The 12,019-nt window shown below is 37.0% G+C and overlaps 1 protein-coding gene across 1 annotated transcript in view; it reads left to right on the top strand.

Moving 5' to 3' along the window:
• Window positions 1-12,019, top strand: part of LOC306842210 (ryanodine receptor 2-like) — a gene marked incomplete at its 5' end in the record, with an annotated part of 116,349 nt that overhangs the window by 51,310 nt on the left and 53,020 nt on the right. The window contains 5 exon segments of the mRNA XM_079372334.1: window positions 2,567-3,207; window positions 3,313-3,513; window positions 3,593-3,698; window positions 3,811-3,954; window positions 4,353-4,480. Of these exon segments, the coding sequence (XP_079228460.1) occupies window positions 2,567-3,207; window positions 3,313-3,513; window positions 3,593-3,698; window positions 3,811-3,954; window positions 4,353-4,480 (1,220 nt within the window).

The following is a 12,019-nucleotide window of genomic DNA, read 5'->3' as shown; positions in this document are numbered from 1 at the left end:
GTATGACCATGTCCTCCTTGTGGGGGATTTTAATATTCACGTGTGCTGTCCTGATAAACCGTTGGTGAAGGACTTTTTAAGCCTTATTGACTCTTTTAATTTGGAGCAGTGTGTCTCTGGTCCCACACACGATCATGGACACACGTTAGACCTCCTCCTCTGTCATGGCTCGCCTGTGTCAAACGTGGAAATCTGTGACAATGTGTTTTCCGATCATTTGCCTGTATTGTTTGAAGCTGCTTTCTCCTGTACTACAGTTAAATCTGGCGCTCCTGCTCGCAGCCGTCGGATTTTTAACCCTGTCACTGCCAGTCAGTTCTCTGCTGCCTTCAACCACCTCTGCGTCCCCTCTCAGTTCCTGGTTTCACTCCTCCTGCCGAACCATACTGGACTCTGTGGCTCCATTAAAAACTGTGCAGCCCAAAGCTAAACCTGAGCCGTGGTTCAATGTGAGAACTCGCACACTCACTTTGTGGTAGCGCCCTGGACTGGTTTAGATCTTATCTTGCAGGAAGAACAATGTGCGTAAGCCTTGGTGCTTCTGAGTCCCGCTCTGCTCCGCTGTCATATGGGGTCCCACAGGGTTCAATTCTAGGACCCCTGCTTTTCTCATTGTATCTGCTTCCCCTGGGTTCCATCCTGAGAAAGCATGGTATCTGTTTTCACTGTTACCATGACGATAGTCAGATTTATGTGCCACTGAAGAAGAAAGATGCCTTCTGTCTGGATCCACTTCTGTCATGTCTTGAAGACATCAAGTCCTGGATGTCTCTGAACTTTTTAAAATTTAATGAAAACAAAACTGAAGTGATGGTGTCCCCCCCCCCCCCCCCCCCCCCCCCCCCCCGTTGACTTGGGCCCTTTGGCACACTATATGAAGCCGACAGTTTCAAACCTGGGCTTTAAGATGGACAGTGATTTTAAATTGGATCGGCAAATTGGTGCAGCTGTTCAGTCCAGCTTCTTTCACCTAAGGCGGCTGGCAAAGGTGAAGCCTTTTATTTCACAAAAGAACTTTGAAACAGTAATCCACGCCTTCGTCACATCTCGGCTGGATTACTGCAACGCACTTTACGTCGGAGTCAGCCAGTCCTCCCTCGCACGGCTCCAGTTAGTTCAGAACGCTGCTGCTCGCCTCCTAACCGGAGCACGAAAGAGGGAGCACATTACCCCAATTCTGGCCTCCCTCCACTGGCTGCCTGTGCATTTTAGAGTTCATTTTAAGATTCTTTTATTTGTTTTTAAATCTTTAAATGGTCTCGCCCCACCTTACCTCTCTGAGCTGCTCCATCCCTACGCTCCTGCCCGGTGCCTCAGGTCAGCTGACCAGCTGCTCCTGGAGGTACCGAGGTCTAAGCAGAAGCTCAGAGGGGATAGGGCTTTTTCTTCTGCCGGTCCCAAACTCTGGAACGACCTCCCTCTCCATATAAGACACGCCCCCTCACTGTCCATTTTTAAAACTCATCTTAAAACACATTTTTATTCTTTGGCTTTCAACCCAGCATGAGACTCTGTTCTTGTTTTATTGTTTTTATTGTTTTAACCCTGTTAGTGTTTTACTTATGTTTTACGTTTGTGCTCTTCATGTATGTTCAGCACTTTGTCACAGCTACGGCTGTTTAAAGCGCTTTATAAATAAAGTTGAGTTGAGTTAAAGGTATATTTGCACAAGTTTCCTGGAGTTTCACAAAAACGCACTCCAACTGCGAACATGTGACTTTCCAACAACAAACCTTCAGTGACATGGTCCATAATTCCCTCAGCCAACCTGCCTCTCCCCCCGAGTCATCACGGGTCATATTTATCCACTGCAATACATTATAGGTCCAGTAAAGTGTGACCAAACCACCAGCTCATAAACCACAGTGAATTTGCAAAAAGAAAAAACACAGAAAAAACAAAAACGAGAGAGCTTGAGTTTACAGGCGTATCATTCAACGACGTCAGAGGAAAGGAGCACAAATAAAAGTCAATTATATCTCACATCTTATCGGCCTGAGGGATATTACCCAAAGTAATGTGTCTGCACCCGATGGCAGCTGGAAGATCTGACTCCTGCACACGTCAACATCCAAAAAGAAAGAATCAATGTTTCGGCCCACATTGGCCCATCCAGAACTCACCATAGCAACCGTGTGATTAATTCAATAACTTTCATCCATATGATCAGATCTGATCAGAACAAGCTTTTAAAGGGCTTCACTCCACAAGCATTGATCCATATCCATGTGTTGCCCCCCCCCCCCCGCACGCTCATAGCAGACAAGGAAGGCCATGGCGTCCGCCGCACATGAGAACTCATGTCGCCGGTTGTTCAGTGAAAAGGTCATTATTGCTGGGTATCGCAAAGCATATTCCACATCACGCTTACGGAGAATTCGGCGTGATTCCGCCATTTTAGTCCCAACCGCGGTCTTCTGTGTGTTCTTGCCACGAAGGTTTTTAGGGGGGTTACGAGTGGTCACTGCACAGTAACTCAGCTGATAACGACTGTTGTCATACTCCTGTATTTACTGCTTGATTGACAGCTGCCCCCCCCCCCCCCCCCCCCCCCCCCCCCCCGCAGGTCTGCTGCGTGCAGGTTACTACGACCTGCTGATTGACATCCACCTGAGCAGCTACGCCACGGCTCGCCTCATGATGAACAACGAGTACATCGTGCCCATGACCGACGAGACCAAGAGCATCACTCTATTCCCCGACCAGGACAAGAAGCACGGCCTGCCTGGCATCGGCCTCAGCACCTCCCTCAGACCCAGAATGCACTTCACCTCGCCCTGCTTTGTCTCCGGGACCATGCCGTCCCACCGTAACCATAGCAACAGCAGCTCAGCATCTGGAGACTGTTTCCAGTACAGCCCTGAGTTCCCCTTAGATGCCCTGAAGGTGAAGACGATAGAGATGCTGACGGAGGCGGTGAGGGAGGGCAGCCTGCATGTCAGAGATCCTGTAGGGGGCAGCACTGAGTTCCTGTTCGTCCCGCTCATTAAACTGTTCTACACCATGCTCATCATGGGCGTGTTCAAGAACGGAGACCTGAAGAACATCCTGAGGCTGATCGAGCCCTCAGTCTTCTGTGAGGGTGCAGAGGAGCAGGAGGAGGTGCTGAAGGAGCAGGAGGGCGGAGGAAGAGGAGAGGAGGGGGGGAGGAGCATGCCCAAAGAAGGACTGTTACAGATGAAGCTACCTGAGCCCGTCAAACTGCAGGTGACAGCTCGCCACTCTCCCTGAACTTTAACCTTTATCAACATCAACCATACTGAGCTGTGTGTGTGTGTGTGTGTGTGTGTGTGTGTGTGTGTGCGTGTGCAGATGTGTCACGTGCTGCAGTACCTGTGTGACTGTCAGGTGCGTCACCGGATCGAGGCGGTGGTTGCCTTCTCTGACGACTTTGTGGCCTGTCTCCAAGACAACCAGCGTTTCCGTTACAACGAGGTGATGCTCGCTCTCAACATGTCTGCAGCGCTCACCGCCAGGAAGACCAAAGAGTTCAGGTCTCCTCCACAGGAGCAGGTAGGACCACACCTGAGGGGGGGTGGACTGACTATTGTCTGATGTGTGTGATGATGTCACTTCCTGTCTGTGTGCACAGATCAACATGCTGCTGAACTTTAAAGACGACAAACAGGACTGTCCCTGCCCAGAGTCCATCCGGGACCAGCTGCTGGACTTCCATGAGGACCTCATGAGACACTGTGGTACAGGCCCACACGCCTTATTAAAAACAACATGCTTAGAGTGCTTCAGCTGTCTGTCATCATAATGTTCATGATAGAATCATGTATGTAACTGATAAGCTCTCGCTGTCAGGTATAGAGCTGGACGAGGATCGAGCAATGGGCGGAGACAGTGACTTCACCATCAGAGGTCGGCTCATGTCATTGGTGGAAAAGGTGTCGTACCTCAAGAACAAGATGGCCGACCTTCCTGCAGAGAAGAAGCACAGGAAGCCCAGTAGGTCCTCCACACCAGGTGACTCACCTGGTGACTCACCTGGTGACTCACCTGATGACTCACCTGGTGACTCACCTGGTGACTCGCCTGATGACTCGCCTGATGACTCACCTGATGACTCACCTGGTGACTCACCTGGTGACTCACCTGGTGACTCACCTGATGACTCACCTGGTGACTCACCTGATGACTCACCTGATGACTCACCTGGTGACTCACCTGATGACTCACCTGGTGACTCACCTGATGACTCACCTGGTGACTCACCTGGTGACTCACCTGATGACTCACCTGGTGACTCACCTGGGGACTCACCTGGTGACTCACCTGGTGACTCACCTGGAGGTGAAGAAGACGAGAATATAAAGAGAGACCTGTGTTTGTTGTCCTGTCTTCAGGTACCTTACAGCAGCTGATCTCAGACACAATGGTCCGCTGGGCTCAGGAGTCGGTTATCGAGGATCCAGATCTGGTCAGGGCCATGTTTGTTCTGCTGCACCGACAGTACGACGGCATCGGAGGACAGGTGTGTGTGTGTGTGTGTGTGTGTGTGTGTGTGTGTGTTTGAGAGCAGCCTGTTTGCACTCCTGTGTTGGATATGTTTGCTCCCCTCGAGCTGAGCTAAAATGATATATCAGTAAAATAAACACCTGTTAATTCAGGATGTTTCCGAGCTATGGAAATGATCAGAGTGTCTTTAGGACAAAGGGTCTCACTTTACCCCATCAGGGTAAACTGAGACAGAGAAATCAATGGGATAAAGTGAACCACTTTAAAATGACCATATAAGGAAACATGTTGTAGCAATAAAACTAGACTGACAACAAGTTCCCAAAATAATGTTGGACTAGAAACAGAAGCATTTTTTTAAACGTTTGAAAATTATCAAAAGTAGGCTAAAATCAAATACAACAGAATTAATTCAAAATGTTTTAATTAACAATCACAGTGTTTAATTAACAATCACAGTGTTTAATTAACAATCACAGTGTTTAATTAACAATCAGTGTTTAATTAACAATCAGTGTTTAATTAACAATCACAGTGTTTAATTAACAATCAGTGTTTAATTAACAATCAGTGTTTAATTAACAATCAGTGTTTAATTAACAATCACAGTGTTTAATTAACAATCAGTGTTTAATTAACAATCACAGTGTTTAATTAACAATCAGTGTTTAATTAACAATCACAGTGTTTAATTAACAATCACAGTGTTTAATTAACAATCACAGTGTTTAATTAACAATCAGTGTTTAATTAACAATCACAGTGTTTAATTAACAATCAGTGTTTAATTAACAATCAGTGTTTAATTAACAATCACAGTGTTTAATTAACAATCACAGTGTTTAATTAACAATCAGTGTTTAATTAACAATCACAGTGTTTAATTAACAATCAGTGTTTAATTAACAATCACAATGTTTAATTAACAATCAGTGTTTAATTAACAATCAGTGTTTAATTAACAATCACAATGTTTAATTAACAATCACAATGTTTAATTAACAATCAGTGTTTAATTAACAATCACAATGTTTAATTAACAATCAGTGTTTAATTAACAATCACAATGTTTAATTAACAATCAGTGTTTAATTAACAATCAGTGTTTAATTAACAATCACAGTGTTTAATTAACAATCAGTGTTTAATTAACAATCAGTGTTTAATTAACAATCAGTGTTTAATTAACAATCACAGTGTTTAATTAACAATCACAATGTTTAATTAACAATCAGTGTTTAATTAACAATCACAATGTTTAATTAACAATCAGTGTTTAATTAACAATCACAATGTTTAATTAACAATCACAGTGTTTAATTAACAATCAGTGTTTAATTAACAATCAGTGTTTAATTAACAATCACAGTGTTTAATTAACAATCACAATGTTTAATTAACAATCAGTGTTTAATTAACGATCACAATGTTTAATTAACAATCAGTGTTTAATTAACAATCAGTGTTTAATTAACAATCACAGTGTTTAATTAACAATCACAGTGTTTAATTAACAATCAGTGTTTAATTAACAATCAGTGTTTAATTAACAATCACAATGTTTAATTAACAATCAGTGTTTAATTAACAATCACAGTGTTTAATTAACAATCAGTGTTTAATTAACAATCAGTGTTTAATTAACAATCAGTGTTTAATTAACAATCACAATGTTTAATTAACAATCAGTGTTTAATTAACAATCACAATGTTTAATTAACAATCACAATGTTTAATTAACAATCACAGTGTTTAATTAACAATCACAATGTTTAATTAACAATCAGTGTTTAATTAACAATCAGTGTTTAATTAACAATCACAATGTTTAATTAACAATCAGTGTTTAATTAACAATCACAGTGTTTAATTAACAATCACAGTGTTTAATTAACAATCAGTGTTTAATTAACAATCACAGTGTTTAATTAACAATCAGTGTTTAATTAACAATCACAATGTTTAATTAACAATCAGTGTTTAATTAACAATCAGTGTTTAATTAACAATCACAATGTTTAATTAACAATCACAATGTTTAATTAACAATCAGTGTTTAATTAACAATCACAATGTTTAATTAACAATCAGTGTTTAATTAACAATCACAATGTTTAATTAACAATCAGTGTTTAATTAACAATCAGTGTTTAATTAACAATCACAGTGTTTAATTAACAATCAGTGTTTAATTAACAATCAGTGTTTAATTAACAATCAGTGTTTAATTAACAATCACAGTGTTTAATTAACAATCACAATGTTTAATTAACAATCAGTGTTTAATTAACAATCACAATGTTTAATTAACAATCAGTGTTTAATTAACAATCACAATGTTTAATTAACAATCACAGTGTTTAATTAACAATCAGTGTTTAATTAACAATCAGTGTTTAATTAACAATCACAGTGTTTAATTAACAATCACAATGTTTAATTAACAATCAGTGTTTAATTAACAATCACAATGTTTAATTAACAATCAGTGTTTAATTAACAATCAGTGTTTAATTAACAATCACAGTGTTTAATTAACAGTCACAGTGTTTAATTAACAATCAGTGTTTAATTAACAATCAGTGTTTAATTAACAATCACAATGTTTAATTAACAATCAGTGTTTAATTAACAATCACAGTGTTTAATTAACAATCAGTGTTTAATTAACAATCAGTGTTTAATTAACAATCAGTGTTTAATTAACAATCACAATGTTTAATTAACAATCAGTGTTTAATTAACAATCACAATGTTTAATTAACAATCACAATGTTTAATTAACAATCACAATGTTTAATTAACAATCACAATGTTTAATTAACAATCAGTGTTTAATTAACAATCACAGTGTTTAATTAACAATCAGTGTTTAATTAACAATCAGTGTTTAATTAACAATCAGTGTTTAATTAACAATCACAATGTTTAATTAACAATCAGTGTTTAATTAACAATCACAATGTTTAATTAACAATCACAATGTTTAATTAACAATCACAGTGTTTAATTAACAATCACAATGTTTAATTAACAATCAGTGTTTAATTAACAATCAGTGTTTAATTAACAATCACAATGTTTAATTAACAATCAGTGTTTAATTAACAATCACAGTGTTTAATTAACAATCACAGTGTTTAATTAACAATCACAGTGTTTAATTAACAATCACAATGTTTAATTAACAATCAGTGTTTAATTAACAATCAGTGTTTAATTAACAATCACAATGTTTAATTAACAATCACAATGTTTAATTAACAATCAGTGTTTAATTAACAATCACAATGTTTAATTAACAATCACAATGTTTAATTAACAATCAGTGTTTAATTAACAATCACAATGTTTAATTAACAATCACAGTGTTTAATTAACAATCACAATGTTTAATTAACAATCAGTGTTTAATTAACAATCAGTGTTTAATTAACAATCACAGTGTTTAATTAACAATCAGTGTTTAATTAACAATCAGTGTTTAATTAACAATCACAATGTTTAATTAACAATCAGTGTTTAATTAACAATCACAATGTTTAATTAACAATCAGTGTTTAATTAACAATCAGTGTTTAATTAACAATCACAGTGTTTAATTAACAATCAGTGTTTAATTAACAATCAGTGTTTAATTAACAATCACAGTGTTTAATTAACAATCACAATGTTTAATTAACAATCAGTGTTTAATTAACAATCACAATGTTTAATTAACAATCAGTGTTTAATTAACAATCACAATGTTTAATTAACAATCACAGTGTTTAATTAACAATCAGTGTTTAATTAACAATCAGTGTTTAATTAACAATCACAGTGTTTAATTAACAATCACAATGTTTAATTAACAATCAGTGTTTAATTAACAATCACAATGTTTAATTAACAATCAGTGTTTAATTAACAATCAGTGTTTAATTAACAATCACAGTGTTTAATTAACAATCAGTGTTTAATTAACAATCAGTGTTTAATTAACAATCAGTGTTTAATTAACAATCACAATGTTTAATTAACAATCAGTGTTTAATTAACAATCAGTGTTTAATTAACAATCACAATGTTTAATTAACAATCAGTGTTTAATTAACAATCACAATGTTTAATTAACAATCACAATGTTTAATTAACAATCACAGTGTTTAATTAACAATCACAATGTTTAATTAACAATCAGTGTTTAATTAACAATCAGTGTTTAATTAACAATCACAATGTTTAATTAACAATCAGTGTTTAATTAACAATCACAGTGTTTAATTAACAATCACAGTGTTTAATTAACAATCACAGTGTTTAATTAACAATCACAATGTTTAATTAACAATCAGTGTTTAATTAACAATCAGTGTTTAATTAACAATCACAATGTTTAATTAACAATCACAATGTTTAATTAACAATCAGTGTTTAATTAACAATCACAATGTTTAATTAACAATCACAGTGTTTAATTAACAATCACAATGTTTAATTAACAATCAGTGTTTAATTAACAATCAGTGTTTAATTAACAATCACAGTGTTTAATTAACAATCAGTGTTTAATTAACAATCACAGTGTTTAATTAACAATCAGTGTTTAATTAACAATCACAGTGTTTAATTAACAATCAGTGTTTAATTAACAATCAGTGTTTAATTAACAATCACAGTGTTTAATTAACAATCACAGTGTTTAATTAACAATCAGTGTTTAATTAACAATCACAGTGTTTAATTAACAATCACAGTGTTTAATTAACAATCACAGTGTTTAATTAACAATCACAGTGTGGGGGTCATAACAGTGTCTGGGGGTCAGCACTGTTCAATCAGAACCAGCTTGTCTTGTTGTCAAATAAGCATTTTTAAACAATGAAAGCGATCCAAAGTCGGCTCCTGTAAATGAAATACAACAGAATGACTTCAGATGTATTAATGAACCTTCACAGTGTGGGTATCAGAACAACTGGTGTCTAGGGATCAGCATGAAGGGCAACACCAGCTAATAGCCTCCACAGCCTCTGGGTCAGAACATGGACACATAGTCAGAACCAGCTTGTACAGTATTTGGCCCAGAACATAGGACCATCAGAACCTGTTAGGTTAGCCTTGGACTCAACAGACAGACGAGACCCACCTGGATAACATCAGCCTCATACTGTGCAGACAGACTATGTCTCACTTTACCCCGTAGCTGCTTTTTTTGAAAGAACAACCTCTCGAGCAATTCAGGCTAATCTTTGGCTAGCATCGAGCACATGGCTGTACATGTTGGAAGTTCATCAACTTGTATGATATGAGTTTTTCTACCTGAAGCTATTTGCTATGGTGCAACACTTAATAATGTTCTCAGCAAGAACCTTTACTTTTAAATGTTTTAAAAACATACTTATCAGAGCACCAGCCCCAACTTCTTCTAACTGGCAAGTGTGGAATGGGAGGGACTTAAAAAATATAATGGTCACATGACCACGACTGTCTTCTGTTGCCTAGATACAAGGGGTGTCTCACATTGTCTGCTGTCCCACATTACCCCGCTCTCCCTACGTCCTGATTTGACCACCTTATTTGAGCTCCTTGTTCCTCGTCCCCACAAATATCTATAAACTCAAATATGTCCCTGTGTTAACCCATCTAAACAATACAGCATGCTAACAACACTGATTGGTCTGTACATATGTCAATCAACCTCAGGATTTCAGCTGTAGCTTAGCTAGCCCAGCTTCTCATTCTAGCAGGACCTGCTAAATAATGAGAGATAGGCGAGATGTCATACTAAACAGGAAGTAAGCATTTTCCAAAGACTTCCAGGAGAGTGACAGCTTCCTGTGAAACAAGCCAATGAATATGCTGCACTTTGCAGACACTGCAAGTTTCCATTTTCAGTCACCAACGGTGGAAATGCCAACCAAAGAAAGCTGTATTAAATCACCAATGGTGTTTGTTTGGCAGGAAGTAAAACTGTTACCTTCAACTTCAGTCATCAAAACGCCGCGCTGACAACCACGAGACCTTTAACAAACAGCACATATGACCACCGCAGCTTAATGATCTGAGGAGTGGGTGGGTTTATTGGTCAAAATTCTTCCTGTGTTTAAAGTCTCTGAGAGACTCAGAGAGACCAAAATTAATTAGTATTTATTTTGAATTGTCTGCAGGTAAATAATGTCATTTGATTTTCAGAGTGTGGCTAACATTAGCATTGCTAGCACACTAGCCATCAGTCCTCCCTGCAGGGTAACGCCCTGATCCATGACTCAAACACTGAGTTCACTGTGATACTTTACATCCAGGTTGTAGAGTGAGGACTGTTAGAATCAGTATCAGTTTTATTGTCCAAGTTTGTTTAACACACAAAGAATTTAACTTCAGTAGACTGAGCTCTCTCTGTATAATGTGAACATATTAAATCAAAATAGAAACAAGTATTTAAAGACTAATATGTAGAAGATCAGAGTGCAGTGCTGAGTAGTGTAAAAGGATGATGAAGTTAACATGAGGTAACTATTTACATTATAGAGTGTGTGTAGATGATCATTTAAATTAAATAATATATGTACATTCACAGAGACAGGTCTGACACTCTGTGTTAGAGTTCATCATAGTGACAGTCTGGAGGAACAATAATAATAATAATAATAATAATAATAATAATAACATGGTTATTTAATCATAGTGACAGTCTGGAGGAACAATAATAATAATAATAATAATAATAATAATAATAATAATAATAACATGGTTATTTAATCATAGTGACAGTCTGGAGGAACAATAATAATAATAATAATAATAATAATAATAATAATAATGATAATAATAATAATAACATGGTTATTTAATCACAGTGACAGTCTGGAGGAACAATAATAATAATAATAATAATAATAATAATAATAATAATAATGATAATAATAATAATAACATGGTTATTTAATCATAGTGACAGTCTGGAGGAACAATAATAATAATAATAATAATAATAATAATAATAATAATAATGATAATAATAATAATAACATGGTTATTTAATCATAGTGGCAGTCTGGAGGAACAATAATAATAATAATAATAATAATAATAATAACATGGTTATTTAATCACAGTGGCAGTCTGGAGGAACAATAATAATAATAATAATAATAATAATAATAATAATAATAATGATAATAATAATAATAACATGGTTATTTAATCACAGTGACAGTCTGGAGGAAGAAACGGTTCTTATGATGGGTTGTTTTGGCGTACAGTGATCTGTAACGCCTGCCGGAGGGGAGACCGATAGAAGTCCTAGTCTCTCCAGCGTGTCCTGGGTCGACCCGAGGCCTCCTCCCGGACGGACATGCCCGGAACACCTCCCTAGGGAGGCGTCCAGGAGGCATCCGGACCAGATGCCCGAACCACCTCAACTGACTCCTCTCGATGTGAAAGAGTAACGGCTCTACTCCGAGCTCCTCCCTGGTGACCGAGCTCCTCCCCCTATCTCTAAGGGTGCGCCCAGCCACCCTACGGAGGAAGCCCATTTCAGCCGCTTGTATCCGAGATCTCGTTCTTTTGGTCA

This window comes from Symphodus melops (assembly GCF_947650265.1).
Source record: "Symphodus melops genome assembly, chromosome: 21".
NCBI lineage: Eukaryota > Metazoa > Chordata > Actinopteri > Labriformes > Labridae > Symphodus > Symphodus melops.
This window is presented reverse-complemented; position numbering and strand designations above follow the sequence as displayed.